The following is a 25628-nucleotide window of genomic DNA, read 5'->3' as shown; positions in this document are numbered from 1 at the left end:
AAAGCATTTAGACAGTTCCATGGGTACGATGGGTACAGAGGGATATGGGCCAAATGCAGGCAATTGGGATTAGCTTAGAGGTAAAATTGGGCGGGATGGACAAGTTTGGCCGAAGAGAATGTTTCCATGCTGTAAACCTTTATGACGCTATGATTGCTCCAGATGCTTATTGTTATGGGGATATGGCCTGGGGTGGGATGCTCTGTCGGATAGTCGGTGCAGGCTCAATGAGTCGAACGGCCTCCTTCTGCACTATCGGGATTCTATGATTCTATTCTATTTTCCCTGGTGATGGGTTTTCCAATGGCGGAGGTGGCTTGCCATTGGCTGCCGGGGAGATCTTCCAGTCCTGCCAAAGTCAATGGCCATTTACGTTGCTCACTGTCTGTGGCGTTGGAGAACCTGCTGGGTTGGGGGGGGGGGGGGGGGGGGGGGGGGGTGAAAATCTCTTCCTTGTTCGCAGCTGGGATTCTCGCTGAAAGTGAATGGAGTTTTGTCGGGAACGTCAAATTCTCCGTTCACACTGGCAGCGGGGCGGCCACGGACGGGATTGGAGAATCCCGCCCAAAACACACGCAGAATTTTGAGGGAGAATGGATGTGATATGAAAAGTGATGATGGGAAACGTGCACACAATATCAAAGCAAACACAGGTTATAAAAGCTGACAGCAAACATTTTCAGAAATACGTTGAGAAAATGAGAGGTAATGGGTCCCTTGAAGACAGGCGCAGACAAGATTGTAATGAGGAAGTGACAGACTGCTAAAGGAAATTTTGCTCTTTATTTTCAGAATGGAGGAAGTGAGGATGGAAGAAGGAAATAGTGAATGGGCAAAAACAACAGCGGATGGGGTCAAATGTGGAGAAGTATGAGGCAATACAATTTGGTTCTGAGAAAGGTCAAATTAATATTTTCTTCATGGTGAGAGACTAGAAGGAAAAGTGTTTGACTGCCTCAATACAGCAATCACTAGAAAGTAGTCTACAGGTGCAAAGTTTAAAGTTTATTTATTAGTCACAAGTAAGGCTTACATTAACACTTCAATGAAGTTACTGTGTAAATCCCCTAGTCGCCACGCTGTGACACCTGTTCAGGTAACACTGAGGGAGAATTTAGCACGGCCAATGCACCTAACCAACACATCTTTCAGACTGTGGGAGGAAACCGGAGCACCCGGAGGAAACCCACGCAGATACAGGGAGAACGTGCAAACTCCTCCACACAGACAGCGACCCAAGCCGGGAATCGAACACGGGCCCCTGGCGCTGTGAGGCAGCAGTGCTAACCACTGTGCCACAGTGTAACGTTAATGGTCCGTTAAAAAGTAACCAAAAAGACTAATGAAATGTCGACTTTATCTTAAGGTGTCTGACAAATTGAGTAGGTGATGCTGCAACTGGATGAAGCCTTAGTTAAACCCCATTGGGAAAAACTGCTCTGCTCCAAATTCAAATGCTTTAGATAGTTATTCTTTTTTGTAAAAACTCCAATGTCTTGAAATCCTTGATGTAAAATGGTGACCCGACAGGAAGGGAACACTCCTGGTGAGACCATGCAGACACTATGACAACGGATGAACGGACACCGATGGACAATCACCAGGCAGGAGAGTTCCCTTCCTGTCGGGGAACACTTCAGCAGTCAAGGGCATTCCGCCTCTGATCTTCGGGTAAGTGTTCTCCAAAGCGGCCTTCAAGACACATGACAACGCAGAATCACCGAGCAGAAACTGATAGCCAAGTTCTGCACGCATGAGGACAACCTCAACCAGGTCTTGGGTTCATGTCACACTACGTGTAACCCCCACGACTTGCCTGGGCTTGCAAAATCCTATTAACTGTCCTGGCTGGAGACAATTCACACCTCTTTAACCTGTGATTAATCCTCTCCCCATTTGCACTGTATGCACCTTTAAAGATTTGATTACCTGTAAAGACTCGCATTCCAACCATTATCTTGCAATTGAGTCTCTGTCTATATACACCCTGTTTGTGAACCCAACTGTCCACTCGCCTGAGGGAAGAGCAACGCTCCAAAAGCTCGTGATTCCAAATAAACCTGTTGGACTTTAATCTGGTGTTGTGAGACTTCTTACTGTGTGGAGTTTCTCCCTGTGTCTGCGTGGGTTTTTGTGAGTGCTCCAATTTTCTCCCACAGTCTAAAGATATGTGGGTTAGGTTGAAGATGTGTAGGCTATGCTAAATTGACCCTAGAGTCAGGGGGATTATGTGGGGATATGTGGGATTACGGGGATAGGGCCTGGGTGGGATTGTGGTCAGTGCAGACTTGATGGGCCGAATGGCCTCCTTCTGCACTGTAGGGATTCTATGACCACATCATCTCCAATAAAATAATGGAAATGTTTTGCTTGTGTGTTTGCTGGAGGTGGTTGGGTGGTTTCCTACCTGACTAGACTCTTGTGTTGACCATCATGTCGACGGCGACTGCTTGACGGCTTCTCTGGCTTCAATACTTTCCCCTCTTTTGGCAAGGTCGATGGTCCCAAGGAAAAGATGGGAAGATTGCTGTACGGTTTGGAGGGTAGTCGCATCTAAACCACAAACAAAAACCTCAATTTTTAAAATTGTTTAAAAAAAATCTTACTGATAGATGACAGAAGGTGAATTCATTCAAACATAAATATCGACAACTTGGAACGTACCTTTTTACAACACTGTGAACAGACCGGTCTGTGGAAAGATAATCGAGTATTAAAAATGGCTCAGTCATCAAATGGCATGTTCATTCACTAAGTAATGTGTTGCTGGAACTGGGGACTGAAGAATGATCAAACTGTAGGAGGCATTTTAATGTTGGGACACGATGTCCACGAGTTAAAATGTTCCTGTTTGAAAAGAGCAGTCTCTGAGATCAATCAATAAACCAAACAGCATTTGAATTAAACTCCATTTCAAACCCAGCAGTTATATATATCCCATCTATTTTGGGCAGTAATTCATATTCACTGCACTGAATAAGTATTAACAGCGTATTGCATTGAAACATCCTTACCGAGGGAGACTTCCCTTCACTAATAGCCTTGATAACCAAGGAGCGGTCTGGCCTGTTTCAGGATGGCAGTATTTTCTACACCTGTTACCTGACATTTTAATTAACTATGGACATGTCTTGCTGTTCAGCTAATTCCCTCATGAGGTCAATAACTTTCCCTCAAATCGGTGAGGTTCAACTTTGCCTCACAATCTCTTATGAGGGGATGGGAGGCGATGGCCTAGTGGTATTATCACCAGACTATTAATCCAGAAACTCAGCGAATGTTCTGGGGACCCGGGTTTGAATCCCGCCACGGCAGATGGTGGAATTTGAATTCAATAAAAAATATCTGGAATTAAGAATCTACTGATGACCATGAAACCATTGTCGATTGTCGGAAAAACACATCTGGTTCACTAATGTCCTTTAGGGAAGGAAATCTGCCGTCCTTACCTGGTCTGGCCCACATGTGACTCCAGAGCCACAGCAATGTGGTTGACTTTCAACTGCCCTCCAAGGGCAACTAGGGATGGGCAATAAATACTGGCCCAGCCAGTGACACCCATGTCCCACGAATGAATGAATAAATTGCTGTGTTGTCCTGAGTGGATGGTCAGTGTGCTTTGAAACGGTGAACTATCCAGGCTGCCTGACCCCCTGAGGGAGCTCTGCCTGACCCCCCGAGGGAGTTCTGCCTGACCCCCCGAGGGAGTTCTGCCTGACCCCCTGAGGGAGCGCTGCCTGACCCCCTGAGGGAGCGCTGCCTGACCCCCTGAGGTCATTCTGCCTGACCCCCTGAGGTCGCGCTGCCTGACCCCCTGAGGGAGCTCTGTCTGACCCCCCGAGTGAATGCTGCCTGACCCCCTGAGGGAGCTCCTGCTGACCCCCTGAGGCCGCTCTGCCTGACCCCGAGGCTGCTCTGCTTGACCCCCTGAGGTCGCTCTGCCCGAGCCCTGAGGTTGCTCTGCCCGAGCCCTGAGGTTGCACTGCCTGATCCCCTGAGGACCTCTGCCTGACCCCCTGAGGGAGCTCTGCCTGAACCCCTGAAGCCGCTCTGCCCGATGGAGCCCATCGGGAAGCGCGAGCCCGGACCCTCCATTTTAACTGTGCCCGCCCTCCCTGGCAGCGCTGAGTCTTTCCCAGCACACGGCTCACTCTGGCTGCCCAGTAATTGGACATCCAACGTGAAATCTCGCTCCTGCGTTGATCGCAGTGGGAAGCGCGCATCGCACCTGCTTCTGGGCCTGCTGAGTATACGGTGCGTGCCAGGCGATTATAACAGGGCCTGGCTTTCCTCACCCATATCCCATAAAGAGCAGAGTGAGATGTGCAATTTCCCAATTGACAAAGTAATGGTTCCTGAATCAAGAGCACTTTGGAATCGTGCAGTTAGGGCATCTGCAATATTCTCACTCACTCTGAAAGGAAACTATCTCACTCTGGGAGCTGGTCACTCTTTTCCGCTATTATTAACTTTGTTACAGTTGCTTTGCTCGTGCCTTTTCCTGTCCCTGATGCAGAATACGTTTCCTTGGGGGTGCATCTGGCAAATTCAACATATCTTAAGGACTCCACGCACCCCGGACATTCTCCCTTCCATCTTCTCCCATCGGGAAAAAGATACAAAAGTCTGAGGTCACATACCAACCGACTCAAGAACAGCTTCTTCCCTGCTGCTGCCAGACTTTTGAATGGACCTACCTCGCATTAAGTTGATCTTTCTCTACACCCTAGCTATGACTGTAACACTACATTCTGCACTCTCTCCTTTCCTTCTCTATGAACGGTATGCTTTGTCTGTATAACGCGCAAGAAACAATACTTTTCACTGTATACTAATACATGTGACAATAATAAATCAAATCAAAATGACCCCGATCCCAATATCAGGTTTTCAGCAATCCACAGTCTCCTTAACCACCCTCGCTTTCCGAATTATAAAAAAAGTGTTGATTTTTATATCCTTAACAAGTTTCTTTTTATATTCCATATTCCTTTTTTGCAGCTCCTACGACCTGTCTTATCACACTTTTTTGGTTTGAATATCTCTACTATTTGCCAGAATCTGTGTTTTTTTGCATTTTTGTATATTTCTAATTTTGGTTTAATGTTTGATTTGGTTTGATGTTGTCCCTAATCCCTTCTGGTTCTTTTTTGTATTCATCAGAGTTCAGAAGAGCGAGGGGGGATCTCATAGAAACTTATAAAATTCTAACAGGGTAGATTCAGAAAGAATGTTCCCGATGGTGGGGAGTCCAGAACTAGGGGTCATAGTTTGAGGATAAGGGGTAAACCTTTTAGAACTGAGGTGGGGAGAAATTTCTTCACCCAGAGAGTGGTGAATGTGTGGAATTCACTCCCACAGAATGTAGTTGAGGCCAAAACCTTGTGTGATTTCAAGAAGAAATTAGATCTAGCTCTTGGGGCGAAAGAGATCAAGGGATGGGGGGGAAGACGGGATCAGGGTATTGAATTTGATGATCAGCCACGATCAAGATGAATGGCGGAGCAGGCTCGAAGGGCCGAATGGCCTCCTCCTGCTTCTAGTTTCTTTGAGAGTACTGGCCCCTTAGCCCCTTAACTGATTCAGCATCACCTTAAATTATTTCTAAAGACCTCCCACTGATCTCCTGCCATTCTACCCGTTAACCAGTTAGTTTCTGCCTCTTGTAAACTCTTCACCCATTCTGCACCCTTTAAGAATATGAGGGAAGAAAGTGAATGAGAAGGACGAGAAGGATGAAGGAAGGTCAAAGGCGAGTTTGCGACAAACCTTTTACAGAATTGGCAGGTGTACGACCAGGTAAATATGGAGAATCTCTTTGTTCGGCAGCAGAAACACAACTGTAGAAAGATCAAAAATAACATTCAGATCAACACAACAACAGCACCACGTAATTAAAACAACCACAAACAACACTGCAACTACAGACACTTGTATATTGCGTTAAAATGTATTTATTTAAATATTTTATCGAACCATTGAATGCATATTTTGGCTTTGAAATTTAGCCACCCGGCATCCAGCTTCGGCCTGTTGAAGAGCTTCTTAAGCATCCTTAAAGAAACTGGCAACCCAGACTTGAGAGGTAAGAATCTCCGGATTACCAGCCCCGACACGTGGAATAGGAGGACTGAGCAGCTGAATGCACGGCCGGAGAGATGGCGCAGCAGGGAAGCTTCTAGATTGCTGAGACATTGGGACTGAGCCTGGGGGGAATGGGACATGTACAGGCCAGACATGACCAGAGCTGGGCTCAATGGGGGGCTGTTAGTGGCTTTGGGGAGGATTTAAACTAACTTGGCAGAGGTGGGGATGGGGTTGCGTCTGTGTATATGTGTACGTGCCTGTGTGTGTACATGTATGAGTGTGTGTGTATATCTGTGTATGTGTGCCTGTGTACATGTGTGTATATGTGTCTTTATGTGTGTATGTCTGTGTGCGTATGCATGTAATTGTGTATGTAATTGTGTTGGTGTGTATGTGTGTGTGTATACATGATTGTGTGTGTGTATATGATTGTGTGTGAGTAGGCATCAGCTTGGTATGGCTCCTGCTCTGTCCAAAGACCGCAAGAAACTACAAAAGGTCCATTGACTCTGTCGACACTTCCTGCTGCCTCGAAAAAGCAGCCAGCATAATCCATGACCCCACGCACCCGAACATTCTCTCTTCCACCTTCTTCTGTCGGGAAAAAGATACAAAAGTCTGAGGTCACGTACCAACTGACTCAAGAACAACTTCTTCCCTGCTGCCAACAGACTTCTGAATGGACCTACCTCGCATTAAGTTGACCTTTCTCTACACTCTACCTATGACTGTAACACTGCATTCTGCATTCTCTCCTTTCCTTCTCTATGAACGGTATGCTTTGTATAGTGCGCAAGAAACAATACTTTTCACTGTATGTGAATATATGTGACAATAATAAATCAAATCAACTCAAATCAAATCAATGACAAATGCCGGAGTGCATGCCAGCAAGACAAGGTTTACAAAGAATTGGGAGGAACGGACAGCACTGGAGTGGCAAATAGCCAAATATAACAGAACTATCGGCCGGTGGCTCTGACAATCCATCATTATGAAGTGCTTCGAAAGGCTAGTCATGACATGAATCAATTTCAGCCTCCTGGACTACCTGGATCCACTACAGATTGCCTACTGCCGCAACAGATCCACAGCAGATGCTATTTCCCTGGCCCTGCACTCAATCCTGGAACACCGAGATAACAAGGACACCTATGTCAGGCTCCTATGGCTGCTTTGCCGAGGCAACGGGAAGTGTAGACAGAGTCAATGGATGGGAGACTGGTTTGTGTGCTGGATTGGGCTACATTCATGACCTTTTGTAGTTTCTTGTGGTCTTGGTTAGAGCACGAGCCATACCAAGCTGTGATGCAACCAGAAAGACACCTATGTCTGCCTTCAATATTATTATTCCCCCGAAACTCATCTCCAAACTCCGTGGCCTGGGTCTCGGCACTTCCCTCTGTGACTGGATCCTGAACTTCCTAACTCACAGACCACAATCAGTAAGGATAGGCAACAGCACCTCCTCCACGATAATCCTCAACATCGGTGCCCCACAAGGCTGTGTTCTCAGCCCCCTACTATACTCCTTGTACACCTATAACTATGCGGCCAAATTCCCCTCCAATTCGATTTTCAAGTTTGCTAATGACACCACCGTAGTGGATTGGATCTCAAACAATGACGAGACAGAGTACAGGAATGAGATAGAGAATCTGGTGATCTGGCGTGGCAACAATAATCTCTCCCTCAATGTCAACAAAATGAAGGAGATCGTCATTGACTTCAGGAAGCATAAAGGAGAACATGCCCCTGTCTACATCAATGGGGACGAAGTAGAAAGTGTCGCGAGCTTCATGTTTTTAGGTGTCCAGATCACCAACAACCTGTCCTGGTCCCCCATGCTGACACTATAGTTAAGAAAGCCCACCAACGCCTCTACTTTCTCAGAAGACTAAGGAAATTTGGCATGTCAGCTACGACTCTCACCAATTTTTACAGATGCACCATAGGAAGCATTCTTTCTGGTTGTATCACAGCTTGGTATGGCTCCTGCTCTGACCAAGACCACAAGAAACTACAAAAGGTCATGAATGTAGCCCAATCCATCACACAAACCAGTCTCCCATCCATTGACTCTGTCTACACTTCCCGTTGCCTCGGCAAAGTAGCCAGCATAATTAAGGATCCCACTCACCCTGGACACTCTCTCTTCCACCTTCTTCCTTCGGGAAAAGGATACAAAAGTCTGAGGTCACGTACCAACCGACTCAAGAACAGCTTCTTCCCTGCTGCTGTCAGGCTTTTGAATGGACCTACCTCGCATTGTTGATCTTTCTCTACACCCTAGCTATGACTGTAACACTACATTCTGCACTCTCTCCTTTCCTTCTCTATGAATGGTATGCTTTGTACAGCACGCAAGAAACAATACTTTTCACTGTATGTTAATCTATGTGACAATAATAAATCAAATCAACTCGAATCAACTACAGAATTTGTTACAGTATAAAAGGAGGCCATTTGGCCCATTGTGTCTGCACCAGCTCACCAAACGAGCATTATGACTTAATGCCATTCTCCTGCCTTTTCCCCATACCCCTACACATTGTTTCTATTCAAATAATCATCTAATGCCCTGTTGAATATCTCAATCGAACCTGCCTCCACCATACTTCAGGCAGTGCATTCCAGACCCACTTGCTATGTGAAAACATTTTTCTCACGTCGCATCTGCTTCTTTTGCAAATCACTTTAAATCTTTACCCTCGCAATCCTTTTACAAACAGGAACAGTTTCTTCCTTCCTACTCTTTCCAGCCCACCGGTGATTTGGAGCATTCGTACTAAATCTCCTTTTGGTCTTCCTCTCTCCAAGGAGAACAATCTCAAATCTACCCTCATGACTGAAGTTCTTCATCCCTGGAACCATTCTTGTAAACCACTTCTGCACTCTCTCCGATGCGTTCACATCCTTCCCATAGTGTGGCGCCCAGAACTGTACACAATATTCCAGCTGAGGTCTAACCAGTGTCTTGTATAAGTTCAGCATAACCTCTTGTTCCTGTACTCCATGGGCAGGATTTTCCAGCCTCACTCGCCCCAAGACCGAAAAATTCCACCCAAGGTAATCGGATCTTTGCATGGTCCGTGTCCCACTCGCTATGATTCCCATGGTGGGCGGGATGGGAAAATTTCGTCCTATACCTCTATTAATAAAACTCACAATACTATATGCTTTATTAACTGCGCTCTGCACCTTTCCTGCCAACTTCAATGATCTATACACATATACACCCTCTGCTCCTGCACCCCTTTAAAAATACTGTCTGTTTATATTGTCTCACCATGTTTTTCACACCAAAATGAATTGCCACACATTTCACACACTTTAGGAGGAGTCAGAGTAAGAGTGAATGTAATAAGGTCTAAATTAATTTTACGATGTACATGAATGTGCAGAATGTGGTAAATTGGTTAGCTACAGGTACAGATAGCCATATAGGTATACATTGTTAGGGTGGTACAGTGACCTAGCTCAAAAAGGGCAGGACCTGGTACTAAATGTTCCTGAATATAAGCATTCCAAGAAAGATAGCAAAGGAAAGAAAGAAGAGATGGCAGTATTGGTCAAAGGAAGCATTACAGTGCTGACTCCTAGAGGAGTCAGGGTTTATTTGGTTAGAGCTAAGTGTTATGATCCCTGTAGAGACCAATAACTTGGAAAAAAAAGATAAACTTCCCAGCAAGCAACAGAAAGAATCATAGTACAAGATTTCATATTTTAAGACTCTTACTGCAACAAATTAAAATCAACAGAAACTAAACATTGCATCTAATATTGCAAACTAAAGAAAGGATGCTTCCCTTTTAACTAACACAATAAAAGTACCTTGCACCAAACTCCCAGCAGATAGAGAACCTTGAAGATTCACTTCCAAGCTATTCTCAGCTTTTCAGCAGGTCACAACTCCCTGCCATGCCAAGGCAAGTTTTCCAGTGTCTACAGAACATCGTTTCACTCAGTCTAATAATAATTCCCAAATCAACTTCCAGCAACAAGACCCACTCCATGACTACTTGTTCCTGAATCTCCACAATTTCCATCTATTTGAACAGAAAACCCATTCTCACCAGCATCCTGCTTGGTGGCTAACACAAAATAAAAATCTTTTCACAGCATCAGCTATTTTTTTTTCATGTATTTGTTCATGGGATGTGAGCATTGCTGGCTGGGCCATCATTTATTGCCCATCTCTGTGGGCATTTAAGAGTCAACCACATTGCTATGGGTCTGGAGTCATGTGTAGGCCAGACAAGGTAAGGACGGCAGATTTCCTTCCCTAAAGGACAATAGTGACCCAGATGAGTTTATCCGACAATTGACTATGGCTTCATGGTCATCAGTACACTTTTAATTCCAGATTTTTGTTCAATTCAAATTCCTCCATTTGCCTTGATGGAATTCAAACCCAGGTCCCCAGAGCATTACCCTGGGACTCTGAATTACTAGCCCAGCAACAATACCGCTATGCCACGCTATGTCTGTCCAAGTCCAGAAAGAAGTCTAACAACACCAGGTTACATAGAACATAGAACAGTACTGCACAGAACAGGCCCTTTGGCCCACGATGTTGTGCCGACCTTCATCTGAAACCAAGATCAAGCTATCCCACTCCCTATCATCCTGGTGTGCTCCATGTGCCTATCCAATAACCGCTTAAATGTTCCTAAAGTGTCTGACTCCACTATCACTGCAGGCAGTCCATTCCACACCCCAACAACTCTCTGCGTAAAGAACCTACCTCTGATATCCTTCCTATATCTCCCACCATGAACCCTATAGTTATGCCCCCTTGTAATAGCTCCATCCACCCGAGGAAATAGTCTTTGAACGTTCACTCTATCTATCCCCTTCATCATTTTATAAATCTCTATTAAGTCTCCCCTCAGCCTCCTCCGCTCCAGAGAGAACAGCCCTAGCTCCCTCAACCTTTCCTCATAAGACCTACCCTCCAAACCAGGCAGCATCCTGGTAAATCTCCTCTGCACTCTTTCCAGCGCTTCCACATCCTTCTTATAGTGAGGTGACCAGAACTGCACACAATATTCCAAATGTGGTCTCACCAAGGTCCTGTACAGTTGCAGCATAACCCCACGGCTCTTAAACTCCAACCCCCTGTTAATAAAAGCTAACACACTATATGCCTTCTTCACAGCTCTATCCACTTGAGTGGCAACCTTTAGAGATCTGTGGATATGGACCCCAAGATCTCTCTGTTCCTCCACAGTCTTCAGAACCCTACCTTTGACCCTGTAATCCACATTTAAATTAGTCCTACCAAAATGAATCACCTCACATTTATCAAGGTTAAACTCCATTTGCCATTTTTCAGCCCAGCTTTGCATCCTATCTATGTCTCTTTGCAGCCTACAACAGCCCTCCACCTCATCCACTACTCCACCAATCTTGGTGTCATCAGCAAATTTACTGATCCACCCTTCAGCCCCCTCCTCTAAGTCATTAATAAAAATCACAAAGAGCAGAGGACCAAGCACTGATCCCTGTGGCACTCCGCTAGCAACCTGCCTCCAGTCCGAAAATTTTCCATCCACCACCACCCTCTGTCTTCGATCAGATAGCCAGTTACCTATGCAATCGGCCAACTTTCCCTCTATCCCACACCTCCTTACTTTCATCATAAGCCGACCATGGGGGACCTTATCAAACGCCTTACTAAAATTCATGTATATGACATCAACTGCCCTACCTTCATCAACACACTTAGTGTTGACTTCCCACCCACCTGACGAAGGAACAGCCTGTTCCGAAAGCTAGTGACTTTTGCTACCAAATAAACCTGTTGGACTTTAACCTGGTGTTGTTAAACTTCTTACTGTGTTTACCCCAGTCCAACGCCGGCATCTCCACATTAAGTCCAGAAAACCAGCTGTCCTTTTATTGTGTCAACATGTAAAACTTGTCACTTGATTTTCAATAAGTCTCAGCCTGGGCCTCTTTCCCCATGAAACCAGATCACATTGGCCTATGTCTGGTCAGAGTTTAGTAAGATCTCACCATCCCCCCTATCCGGGTTTTAACTTAAGTTAACAGGGCATTTTAAAGCATAATTCTCTTTTAGAGTTCCAAATTCATTAACTCCTCAGCTGATGAATCAGTATTCCTCCAAGTTAAACACTAATTAGAAGAGGCACTGAGGTTGGAAAGGGCACATCATGTACTCTGGGCGGGGAGTTCAATGCCCATCACCAAGAGTGGTTTGGTAGCATCACCACTGACCAAGCTGGCTGAATCCTGAAGGACATAGCTCCTCGACTGGGTCTGCGGCAGGTGGTGAGGGAATCCAAAAGACAGAAAACCCTACTTAGAATCATAGAATCCCTACAGTGCAGAAGGAGGCCATTCAGCCCATCAAGCCTGCACTGGCAGCAATTCCACCCAGGCCCTATCCTTGTATTTAACCCTCGTATTTACCCTGCTAATACCACCAATACTAAGGGAGAATTTAGCATGGCCAATCAACCTAATCTGCACATCTTTGGAGTGTGGGAGGAAACTGGAGCACCCGGAGGAAACCCACACAGACACGGGGAGAATGTGCAAACTCCACACAGTCACCCGAGGCTGGAATCGAACCCGGGTCCCTGGCGCTGTGAGACAGCAGTGCTAACCACCATGCCACTGTGCCACCCCAACGTTGCCTGGCTTTGTCCTCACCAGCCTACTAATCACAGATGCATCTGTCCACGACAATATCGGGAGGAGTGATCACTGCACAGTTCTTGCTGAGATGAAGTCCTGTCTTCGTATTGTTAGCTGTTTCATATTACTATCCAGTAACAACACAAAGGGTATTCTCCACTAACAGATTCCTGCTGTCAAGCCAAAAAGACTTTCTTCCCGAACACTCCAATCAGCAGTGTGTGTGTGTGTGTGTGAATTCCAGAGGGGTGGCACGGTAGCACAGTGGTTAGCACTGCTGCTTCACAGCTCCAGGGACCTGGGTTCGAATCCTGGCTCGGGTGGCTGTCTGTGTGGAGTTTGCACATTCTCCCCGTGTCTGCGTGGGTTCCCTCCGGGTGCTCCGGTTTCCTCCCACAGTCCAAAGATGTGCGGGTTAGATGGATTGATGCCATTCTAAATTGCCCCTTAGTTTCCTGGGATGCATAGGTTAGAGGGGTTAGTGGGTAAAATATGTAAGGATATGTGGATAGGGCCTGGGTGGGATTGTGGTCGGTGCAGACTCGATGGGCCGAATGGCCTCTTTCTGCACTGTATGATTCTATGATGTGATGTGTGTACACCGTATGTCCCAATGGGATCATATCAAACAATGTGCCCCTTCAGCTCTTCACAACATAGGGTGCAACCCAGTGGCCACTTTCGCCTTGTGGGAGATTCCTGTAACAGCCTCTAAATCGCGTGCAAACTCAGAAACGCAAATATCTTGATGGTGAGATTTGGAGTCTCCTCCCCCCACCCCCCGGTGATATCTGGGTGTGAACCTAATAGACATTTGCAAAAACCAATTATACTGTCATTAAAAGGTTTGATGCCGTAACGTTGGCCCACAACACATCTCCTTCTCACCCTGGCGGCGTGACGTCACACCAGCGTGGCGAATCGCTACTGCTTTACAAAAACAAATGTCAGTCGTGATGACCGTGCCAGGGGCACAGATATGCCTGTAGCCCCCAGGGTAGAGGGACGTGCCCACGCTTTACCTCCTGGCACCCTGGCAGTGCCCCCAGCCTATTGGGTGGATAATCCTTGTCCAGTGGGGGATGCTCCCATTCTGTGTGGGGGACGGGGACGGGGACGGGGCGGGGGGGGACGGGGGGGGTTTCCCTTCTCCCGCCGGGGGATCCTGATGTCCAGGTGTGGGCACAGGGTCCTTTAATTAAACTTTGCGATCCTGGTGTCCTTAAGATACCTGGCACTGGCCGTTTTGTTTAGGCGCAGTCGCTCCAGCTGTCTGAGTGAACCTCGCCAGAGTCCCGTTAAACCTGGCGAGAAAGAAGTGGCTGTGAAACCTGCAAGGATCACCTGGGCTTTCCCGCCTGATCCAACACGCTGCCAACTTTTGGGAAGATTGCATGTGTCTGAAGTTAGATGTAATTCTGTGATTGGGCAACACTCGCTAAACAATCCTGATCGTGCTGAGAATTGCCTGAAAATCAATTTATCAGTCAGGCTCACAGTTTGACTCACCTTTGTGTTACTGAAACTACACAGGGACTTGTCCTTTCGAGACATTAAGAACATGTCCACGCATTTTTCCTTTTTAAACTAAACACAAACTCAGGGAGCAGCCATTCCCCACATCATTCCCCATGGCAATGCCTTGAACAATTAGAGTCAACCTGCCTGGTTTGAACCTAAACTAAAGCTTGGCAGTTAACTGTTCCCTAGTGTATTGCCCATGCCCAGTAAGAGAGGGAGAATGAAAGAGAGAGTGGGGGGAGAGAGGAGGGGAGAGAGAAAGAGGGGGAGAGAGAGAGTGGGGAGAGGGAGAGGGGGAGAGAGAGAGAGGGGGGGAGAGAGAAAGAGGGGGAGAGAGAAAGAGGGGGAAAGAGAAAGAGGGGGAGAGAGAGAGGGGGAAGAGAGAGAGGGGGGAAGAGAGAGAGGGGGGAAGAGAGAGAGGGGGAAGAGAGAGAGGGGGGAAGAGAGAGAGGGGGGAAGAGAGAGAGGGGGAAGAGAGAGAGGGGGGGAAGAGAGAGAGGAGGGAAGAGAGAGAGGGGGGAAGAGAGAGAGGGGGGAAGAGAGAGAGGGGGATGAGAGAGAGGGGGGAAGAGAGAGAGGGGGGAAGAGAGAGAGGGGGGAAGAGAGAGAGGGGGGAAGAGAGAGAGGGGGGAAGAGAGAGGGGGGAGAGAGAGAGAGAGGGGGAGAGAGAGGGGGAGAGAGGGCGGAGAGAGGGGGGAGAGAGCGGGGAGAGAGAGGGGGAGAGAGAGGGGAGAAAAAATGGAGTGAGAGAGAGATATGACAGAGAGAGAGAAAATAGAGAGAGAGGACAGAGAGAGAGGACAGAGAGAGAGGGGGGAACGACAGAGAGGGGAGAGAAAAAGAGAGGAGAGAGAAAGAGGAGAGAGACAAGAGAGGAGGGAGAGAGAGAGGGAAAGAGAGAGAGAGAGAGAGAGGGAGGAGAGAGAGAGGAGAGGTAGAGAGGATAGAGAGAGGGAAAGAGAGAGACACACATTGATTCAGAGCCACATTGGGCCAGGAACCAGGAGGCTGTAGAGTTGAGCAGGGAAGCTGTGTTGGGTCAGTAGGAGAGTGAGTGAAAGTGTTGAGTGGAGTTGTACGTTGCTGCTCTAACACAAAGTACACAATAGCGACATAACATCATTGGCAGGCAAATTGATGGGAACCCGCCTTTATGGCTATACTCTTTCTGATGGTCTGGGAGTTGAATGTTTAAAGTGATTGGGAACTCAACTTCTGATCAAATATTCACACAGACACAATGTTTTTATTAATAAAACACTCCTGGGCTTCATGGAGAGAATGGGCTCATTTCAACAAAAGCCAATGTCGAAAAAGGCCAGGTCAGTGTCAGAGCTGACGACAGATTGGTCAATGCCGGTGACAGATTGGTCAGAGCTGGTGACAGATTGGTCAGAGCTGGTGATGGATTGGTCAGAGCTGGTGACAGATTGGTCAGAGTTGGTGATGGATTGGTCAGAGCTGGTGACAGATTGGTCAGTGCCGGCGACAGATTGGTCAGAGCCGGTGACAGATTGGTCAGAGCCGGTGACAGATTGGTCAGAGCTGGTGACGGATTGGTCAGTGCCGGCGACAGATTGGTCAGAGCCGGTGACAGATTGGTCAGAGCCGGTGACGGGTTGGTCAGAGCTGGTGACGGATTGGTCAGTGCCGGCGACAGATTGGTCAGAGCTGGTGACAGATTGGTCAGTGCCGGCGACAGATTGGTCAGAGCCGGTGACGGATTGGTCAGAGCCGGTGACGGATTGGTCAGAGCTGGTGACGGATTGGTCAGAGCCGGTGACGGATTGGTCAGAGCTGGTGACGGATTGGTCAGTGCTGGTGACGGATTGGTCAGTGCTGGTGACGGATTGGTCAGTGCTGGTGACGGATTGGTCAGTGCTGGTGACAGATTGGTCAGTGCTGGTGACAGGTTGGTCAATGCTGGTGACAGATTCGTCAGTGTTGGTGACAGGTTGGTCAGTGCTGGTGACAGATTGGTCAGAGCCGGTGACGGATTGGTCAGAGCCGGTGACGGATTGGTCAGAGCTGGTGACGGATTGGTCAGAGCCGGTGACGGATTGGTCAGAGCTGGTGACGGATTGGTCAGTGCTGGTGACGGATTGGTCAGTGCTGGTGACGGATTGGTCAGTGCTGGTGACGGATTGGTCAGTGCTGGTGACGGATTGGTCAGTGCTGGTGACAGATTGGTCAGTGCTGGTGACAGGTTGGTCAATGCTGGTGACAGATTCGTCAGTGTTGGTGACAGATTGGCCAATACTGGTGACAGATTGGTCAATGCTGAGTGACATGATTTGATGAAGTGCGACGGGTTGTAACATAGGGTGGAATTGTACAACCCTATGATGGTGAGGGTGGGGTGGTCAAAGCCGGTGAGCCATTCAAAAGACCATTGGCATTGGCGGGACTGGCTCTGCCGGGACTGGAAGATCCCAATGGCGGGAAGAGCCGTAAAATTCCACCCATAACGACACCGGATTTATTTCTCTGTTTTAGCAGACTCCCCTCTTGTTGTGCACTAAGAGTTACACAGGAACTCCTGGTCGCTGCTTCACCGGGTATTCGATGTTGCATGTTAATTATCCCAGCTCTCTTCTTTCTCCCACCTCCTGGCCAGGGTTCAGTAAAACTGCTGGTGTTTAAATCGGGATTTAACAGTCTCCCAATTCGCAGAAATGAAGAGCGAAAGTGAGAGCTTAACCAATGAAACTGCTCCTCTCTCGGTCATTTCTATCACATAACGTATACCATGGAAATCATAGAATCCCTACGGTGCAGAAGGAGGCCATTCAGCCCATCGAGTCCGCACCGACCACAATCCCACCCAGGCCCTATCCCCGTAATCCCACATATTCACCTTACTAATCCCCTGACGCAAAGGGACAATTTACCATGGCCAATCAACCTAACCTGCACATCTTTGGACTGTGGGAGGAAACTGGAGCACCCGGAGGAAATCCAGGCAGATACGGGGAGAATGTGCAGACTCCACACTGACAGTGACCCGAGGCCGGAATCGAACCCGGGTCCCTGGCACTGTGAGGCAGCAGCGCTAACCACTGTGCCACCCAGATCATCAGAACGGTTATTTTAGTGACATGAAATGTTCCTGAGTCACTGATTCTCTCTGTTGTGACAATTGGAGAAGGCAGCAGATATGTGAGTGTCCGAACACTGCACGGAACAGTCCGACGCTCTGATCAATAGCAGGAGATTTTTAGGGAACTAGAATATTTTTACATTTCTTATTTTGAACGATGAGGAAATAACGCTGATGCTAATTTCCCATGACTGGGATTTCTTCCCTTAAAGCACTCTAACCACGCGATCTGTGATTGGGTGGAAATGACTAACTGGGTTTGCTGTCCGGAAGGGAAAACATCTGGGCCATTTGCTTTTCTACCTCACTGACACTCAGAAAATAAAAATGCTGACGGTTTTATTCCTGCTTTGTAACAGAAAGTTGGCTCAGGCAGTGGAATTATGCAAACTCACCATTTATTTGCCAGCAGGAAAATAGGTATTGGGTGCTGAAATGTCAGATACTTCAGGCAGAGCAGCTTAGAAATCAGGACACACTCCCTGAATCTCAGTTCTATTTATTTGCAGACGGTCTGTGAGGGCGGCACGGTGGCACAGTGATTAGCACTGCTGCCTCACAGCGCCAGGGACACGGGTTTGGTTCCCGGCTTGGATGGCTGTCTGTGTGGAGTCTGCATGTTCTCCCCGTGTCTGCGTGGCTTTCCCTCCGGGTGCTCCGGTTTCCTCCCACAGTCCGAAACATGTGCGGGTTAGGTTGATTGCCCGTGCTAAATTGACCCTAGTTTCGAGGGGGATTAGCAGGGTAAATATGTGGAGGTATGGGGATAGGGGCGGCAGGGTAGAACAGTGGTTAGCACTGCTGCTTCACAGCTCCAGGGTCCCGGGTTCGATTCCCGGCTCGGGTCACTGTCTGTGTGGAGTTTGCACATTCTCCTCGTGTCTGCGTGGGTTTCCTCCGGGTGCTCTGGTTTCCTCCCACAGTCCAAAGATGTGCGGGTTAGGTTGATTGGCTAGGTTAAAAAAATTGCCCCTTAGAGTCCTGGGATGCGTAGGTTAGAGGGATTAGCGGGTAAAATATGTGGGGGTAGGGCCTGGGTGGGATTGTGGTCGGTGCAGACTCGATGGGCCGAATGGCCTCCTTCTGCACTGTAGGGTTTCTATGATTTCTATGTTGTCGGTGCAGGCTTGAAGGGCCAAATGGCCTCCTTCTGTACTGTAGGGATTCTATGAATAGTCACCCATTGCTTATACAGTAAGCAGAGTGTTTTGTTAGACTGTGCTTAAACTAAACATTTTATTTATCATATCGCAAATTGAAGAGCAGTTGAATGTCTCTTTAGTTCGATGGTGGGCTTCAGTTAAGCCAGGAATCAAAGGCATGGATTTGATGGGCGGTGATGTCTCTGTAACTGTGGTGGGAGCCCCGACTGTGGGCAACCCCACCTGAACAGGTTTGCTGTCTACATTTTGGGCCTGTCTGGCAACTAATTATTTGCTGTCAGGGGACCCGTCCCCGTAAAGGACAAAGTCCCACCTTCGTTCCCTCCCTAACAGCACTGTGGGTGTACCTACATCACATGGACTGCAGCGATTTAAGATGGAGGCTCACCACCACCTTCTCAAGGGTAATTAGGGATAGGCAATTCATGATGCCCACGTCCTGTGATCGAATAAACTTTAAAAAAAAGCTCTGGCTAATCGGAGAGCCAACAACCTCTTCAGTTCCAGCAGCCCCCTGGAGTGCTGGCCACTGGTGGAACTGCACCCAGACAAGAGATCGCCTCCCTCTGAATAAGGTTAATAGGGTCGAGGGTCACTGAGGTCATTTACACAGACCCTGGAGATGGTGGGGAAGGTGGCATGGGTAGGGGTGGTGAGCTGTGGGGGGTGGAGGGGGGGTTGGCATGGCGAGGGGTAGTGAGCTGGTGAGGGGGGTGGCATGGGGAGGGGTGGTGAGCTGGTGGTGAGGGGGTGGCATGGGGAGGGGTGGTGAGCTGGTGGTGGGGGGGTTGGCATGGGGAGGGGTGGTGAGCTGGTGGGGGAGGGGGGGAGGGGGTGGCATGGGGAGGGGTGGTGAGCTGGTGGGGGGGAGGGGGTGGCATGGGGAGGGGTGGTGAGCTGGTGGGGAGGGGGTGGCTTGGGGAGGGGTGGTGAGCTGGTGGGGGGGGTTGGCATGGGGAGGGGTGGTGAGCTGGTGGGGGGGAGGGGGTGGCATGGGGAGGGGTGGTGAGCTGGTGGGGTAGGGGGGGTGGCATGGGGAGGGGTGGTGAGCTGCTGAGGGGGAGGGGGGAATGGGGAGGGGTGGTGAGCTGCTGATGGGGTGGGGGGAATGGGGAGGGGTGGTGAGCTGGTGGGGTGGGGGGGTGGCATGGGGAGGGGTGGTGAGCTGGTGGGGTGGCATGGGGAGGGGTGGTGAGCTAGTGGGGGGGGTGGCATGGGGAGGGGTGGTGAGCTGGTGGGGGGGGGTGGCATGGGGAGGGGTGGTGAGCTGGTGGGGGGGGAATGGGGAGGGGTGGTGAGCTGCTGAGGGGGTGGGGGGAATGGGGAGGGGTGGTGAGCTGCTGAGGGGGTGGGGGGAATGGGGAGGGGTGGTGAGCTGCTGAGGGGGTAGGGGGAATGGGGAGGGGTGGTGAGCTGCTGAGGGGGTGGGGGGAATGGGGAGGGGTGGTGAGCTGCTGAGGGGGTGGGGGGAATGGGGAGGGGTGGTGAGCTGGTGGGGGGGGTGGCATGGGGAGGGGTGGTGAGCTGGTGGGGGGGGTGGCATGGGGAGGGGTGGTGAGCTGCTGAGGGGGTGGGGGGAATGGGGAGGGGTGGTGAGCTGGTGGGGGGGGGTGGCATGGGAAGGGGTGGTGAGCTGCTGAGGGGGTGGGGGGAATGGGGAGGGGTGGTGAGCTGGTGGGGGGGGGGTGGCATGGGGAGGGGTGGTGAGCTGGTGGGGGGGGGTGGCATTGGACGGGGGGGTGAGCTGCTGAGGGGGTGGGGGGAATGGGGAGGGGTGGTGAGCTGCTGAGGGGGTGGGGGGAATGGGGAGGGGTGGTGAGCTGCTGAGGGGGTGGGGGGAATGGGGAGGGGTGGTGAGCTGGTGGGGGGGGGGGGGGGGGTGGCATGGGGAGGGGTGGTGAGCTGGCTCCCAGCCTCACGTTCTGTCCTCAGAGGATGAGATCATTCTAGCCTCTGACTCTGGTAGTTCAGTGAGAGAGTGGCAACACAACAACAAAATAAGGGACTGGGGAGAGAAAGGGTTAATCAGGCTTGCCCAATGCTTATTCAAGTTATATAACTGTTAAATACTGAAGAAATTAGAGAGATCAAGAGATATGGAGGGGGAAGGGGGATCAGGATATTGAATTCGATGATCAGCCATGATTAAAATGAATGACAGAGCAGGCTCGAAGGGCCGAATGGCCACCGCCTGCTTCTAGTTTCTATATAATTTCCCTTTATACTGTAATAATATTAATCTTTAACCTTTTCAGTTAAGCAGGGATGAAGTCAATGGAAAGTAGCTCTGGACTGGTGTGCCAGGGTTGATTCAGGTACAGGGACCAGTTTCAGGCAGAAAGAGGCCGGGACACTGAACCCTGAACTGAGTCCCTGTCCCTGAATCCTGAACTGAGTCCGTGTCACTGAACCCAGAACTGAGTCCGTGTCCCTGAATCCTGAACTGAGCCCCTGTCCCTGAATCCTGAACTGAGTCCCTGTCCCTGAATCCTGAACTGAGTCCCTGTCCCTGAATCCTGAACTGAGTCCGTGTCCCTGAATCCTGAACTGAGTCCCTGTCCCTGAATCCTGAACTGAGTCCGTGTCCCTGAATCCTGAACTGAGTCCGTGTCCCTGAATCCTGAACTGAGTCCGTGTGTCCCTGAATCCTGAACTGAGTCCGTGTCACTGAATCCTGAACTGAGTCCGTGTCCCTGAATCCTGAACTGAGTCCGTGTCCCTGAATCCTGAACTGAGTCCCTGTCCCTGAATCCTGAACTGAGTCCGTGTCCCTGAATCCTGAACTGAGTCCGTGTCCCTGAATCCTGAACTGAGTCCGTGTGTCCCTGAATCCTGAACTGAGTCCGTGTCACTGAATCCTGAACTGAGTCCGTGTCCCTGAATCCTGAACTGAGTCCGTGTCACTGAATCCTGAACTGAGTCCGTGTCCCTGAATCCCGAACTGAGTCCCTGTCACTGAATCCTGAACTGAGTCCCTGTCACTGAATCCTGAACTGAGTCCCTGTCACTGAATCCTGAACTGAGTCCGTGTCACTGAATCCTGAACTGAGTCCCTGTCACTGATCCTGAACTGAGTCCGTGTCACTGAATCCTGAACTGAGTACGTGTCACTGAATCCTGAACTGAGTCCGTGTCACTGAATCCTGAACTGAGTCCGTGTCCCTGAATCCTGAACTGAGTCCATGTCACTGAATCCTGAACTGAGTCCCTGTCACTGATCCTGAACTGAGTCCGTGTCACTGAATCCTGAACTGAGTCCGTGTCACTGAATCCTGAACTGAGTCCGTGTCACTGAATCCTGAACTGAGTCCGTGTCACTGAATCCTGAACTGAGTCCGTGTCACTGATCCTGAACTGAGTCCGTGTCACTGAATCCTGAACTGAGTCCGTGTCCCTGAATCCTGAACTGAGTCCGTGTCCCTGAATCCTGAACTGAGTCCGTGTCACTGAATCCTGAACTGAGTCCCTGTCCTTGAATCCCGAACTGAGTCCCTGTCACTGAATCCTGAACTGAGTCCGTGTCCCTGAATCCTGAACTGAGTCCCTGTCACTGAATCCTGAACTGAGTCCCTGTCACTGAATCCCGAACTGAGTCCGTGTCACTGAATCCTGAACTGAGTCCGTGTCACTGAATCCCGAACTGAGTCCCTGTCACTGAATCCTGAACTGAGTCCAAGTCACTGAATCTCGAACTGAGTCCGTGTCACTGATCCTGAACTGAGTCCGTGTCCCTGAATCCTGAACTGAGTCCGTGTCACTGATCCTGAACTGAGTCCGTGTCCCTGAATCCTGAACTGAGTCCGTGTCCCTGAATCCTGAACTGAGTCCGTGTCCCTGAATCCTGAACTGAGTCCATGTCCCAGAATCCTGAACTGAGCCCGTGTCCCTGAATCCTGAACTGAGTCCGTGTCCCTGAATCCTGAACTGAGTCCGTGTCACTGAATCCTGAACTGAGTCCGTGTCACTGAATCCTGAACTGAGTCCATGTCCCAGAATCCCGAACTGAGTCCGTGTCACTGAATCCCGAACTGAGTCCCTGTCACTGAATCCCGAACTGAGTCCATGTCCCTGAATCCCGAACTGAGTCCCTGTCACTGAATCCTGAACTGAGTCCCTGTCACTGAATCCTGAACTGTGTCCGTGTCCCTGAATCCCGAACTGAGTCCCTGTCACTGAATCCTGAACTGAGTCCGTGTCACTGAATCCTGAACTGAGTCCGTGTCCCTGAATCCTGAACTGAGTCCGTGTCCCTGAATCCTGAACTGAGTCCATGTCCCAGAATCCTGAACTGAGTCCGTGTCCCTGAATCCTGAACTGAGTCCGTGTCCCTGAATCCTGAACTGAGTCCGTGTCACTGAATCCTGAACTGAGTCCGTGTTACTGAATCCTGAACTGAGTCCATGTCCCAGAATCCCGAACTGAGTCCGTGTCACTGAATCCCGAACTGAGTCCCTGTCACTGAATCCCGAACTGAGTCCGTGTCCCTGAATCCCGAACTGAGTCCCTGTCACTGAATCCTGAACTGAGTCCCTGTCACTGAATCCTGAACTGAGTCCCTGTCACTGAATCCTGAACTGAGTCCGTGTCCCTGAATCCCGAACTGAGTCCCTGTCACTGAATCCTGAACTGAGTCCGTGTCACTGAATCCTGAACTGAGTCCCTGTCACTGAATCCTGAACTGAGTCCGTGTCCCTGAATCCTGAACTGAGTCCCTGTCACTGATCCTGAACTGAGTCCGTGTCCCTGAATCCCAAACTGAGTCCGTGTCACTGAATCCTGAACTGAGTCCGTGTCACTGAATCCTGAACTGAGCCCCTGTCACTGAATCCCGAACTGAGTCCCTGTCACTGAATCCTGAACTGAGTCCCTGTCACTGAATCCTGAACTGAGTCCCTGTCACTGAATCCCGAACTGAGTCCGTGTCACTGAATCCTGAACTGAGTCCGTGTCCCTGAATCCCGAACTGAGTCCGTGTCACTGAATCCTGAACTGAGTCCGTGTCACTGAATCCTGAACTGAGCCCCTGTCACTGAATCCCGAACTGAATCCCTGTCACTGAATCCTGAACTGAGTCCCTGTCACTGAATCCTGAACTGAGTCCCTGTCACTGAATCCCGAACTGAGTCCGTGTCACTGAATCCTGAACTGAGTCCGTGTCCCTGAATCCTGAACTGAGTCCCTGTCACTGAATCCTGAACTGAGTCCAAGTCACTGAATCTCGAACTGAGTCCGTGTCACTGAATCCTGAACTGAGTCCGTGTCACTGAATCCTGAACTGAGTCCGTGTCACTGAATCCTGAACTGAGTCCGTGTCACTGAATCCTGAACTGAGCCCCTGTCACTGAATCCCGAACTGAGTCCCTGTCACTGAATCCTGAACTGAGTCCCTGTCACTGGATCCTGAACTGAGTCCAAGTCACTGAATCTCGAACTGAGTCTGTGTCACTGAATCCTGAACTGAGTCCGTGTCACTGAATCCTGAACTGAGTCCGTGTCACTGAATCCTGAACTGAGTCCGTGTCCCTGAATCCTGAACTGAGTCCGTGTCCCTGAATCCTGAACTGAGTCCGTGTCCCTGAATCCTGAACTGAGTCCATGTCCCAGAATCCTGAACTGAGCCCGTGTCCCTGAATCCTGAACTGAGTCCGTGTCCCAGAATCCTGAACTGAGTCCGTGTCACTGAATCCTGAACTGAGTCCGTGTCACTGAATCCTGAACTGAGTCCATGTCCCAGAATCCCGAACTGAGTCCGTGTCACTGAATCCCGAACTGAGTCCCTGTCACTGAATCCCGAACTGAGTCCGTGTCCCTGAATCCCGAACTGAGTCCCTGTCACTGAATCCTGAACTGAGTCCCTGTCACTGAATCCTGAACTGAGTCCGTGTCCCTGAATCCTGAACTGAGTCCCTGTCACTGAATCCTGAACTGAGTCCGTGTCACTGAATCCTGAACTGAGTCCGTGTCCCTGAATCCTGAACTGAGTCCGTGTCCCTGAATCCTGAACTGAGTCCATGTCCCAGAATCCTGAACTGAGTCCGTGTCCCTGAATCCTGAACTGAGTCCGTGTCCCTGAATCCTGAACTGAGTCCGTGTCACTGAATCCTGAACTGAGTCCGTGTCACTGAATCCTGAACTGAGTCCATGTCCCAGAATCCCGAACTGAGTCCGTGTCACTGAATCCCGAACTGAGTCCGTGTCACTGAATCCCGAACTGAGTCCGTGTCCCTGAATCCCGAACTGAGTCCCTGTCACTGAATCCTGAACTGAGTCCCTGTCTCTGAATCCTGAACTGAGTCCCTGTCACTGAATCCTGAACTGAGTCCGTGTCCCTGAATCCCGAACTGAGTCCCTGTCACTGAATCCTGAACTGAGTCCGTGTCACTGAATCCTGAACTGAGTCCCTGTCACTGAATTCTGAACTGAGTCCGTGTCCCTGAATCCTGAACTGAGTCCCTGTCACTGATCCTGAACTGAGTCCGTGTCCCTGAATCCCGAACTGAGTCCGTGTCACTGAATCCTGAACTGAGTCCGTGTCACTGAATCCTGAACTGAGCCCCTGTCACTGAATCCCGAACTGAGTCCCTGTCACTGAATCCTGAACTGAGTCCGTGTCACTGAATCCTGAACTGAGTCCCTGTCACTGAATCCTGAACTGAGTCCCTGTCACTGAATCCTGAACTGAGTCCGTGTCACTGAATCCTGAACTGAGTCCCTGTCACTGATCCTGAACTGAGTCCGTGTCCCTGAATCCCGAACTGAGTCCGTGTCACTGAATCCTGAACTGAGTCCGTGTCACTGAATCCTGAACTGAGTCCCTGTCACTGAATCCTGAACTGAGTCCCTGTCACTGAATCCTGAACTGAGTCCGTGTCACTGAATCCTGAACTGAGTCCCTGTCACTGATCCTGAACTGAGTCCGTGTCACTGAATCCTGAACTGAGTACGTGTCACTGAATCCTGAACTGAGTCCGTGTCACTGAATCCTGAACTGAGTCCGTGTCCCTGAATCCTGAACTGAGTCCATGTCACTGAATCCTGAACTGAGTCCCTGTCACTGATCCTGAACTGAGTCCGTGTCACTGAATCCTGAA

At 49.7% G+C, this 25628-nt stretch overlaps 1 protein-coding gene across 3 annotated transcripts in view; it reads right to left on the bottom strand.

Annotated features, from left to right (window-relative positions):
* LOC144495572 (protein spire homolog 1-like) overlaps positions 1–25628 on the bottom strand; it is a 266677-nt gene that overhangs the window by 8078 nt on the left and 232971 nt on the right. For all 3 annotated transcript variants that reach the window (XM_078215700.1, XM_078215699.1, XM_078215701.1), the window contains 3 exons: positions 5770–5840; positions 2665–2692; positions 2408–2553 (listed from right to left, as the gene is read on the bottom strand). In XM_078215700.1, the coding sequence (XP_078071826.1) occupies positions 2408–2553; positions 2665–2692; positions 5770–5840 (245 nt within the window). The remainder of the gene's footprint in view (positions 1–2407; positions 2554–2664; positions 2693–5769; positions 5841–25628) is intronic.

Source organism: Mustelus asterias, chromosome 7 (assembly GCF_964213995.1).
Source record: "Mustelus asterias chromosome 7, sMusAst1.hap1.1, whole genome shotgun sequence".
Taxonomy (NCBI): Eukaryota; Metazoa; Chordata; class Chondrichthyes; order Carcharhiniformes; family Triakidae; genus Mustelus; species Mustelus asterias.
This window is presented reverse-complemented; position numbering and strand designations above follow the sequence as displayed.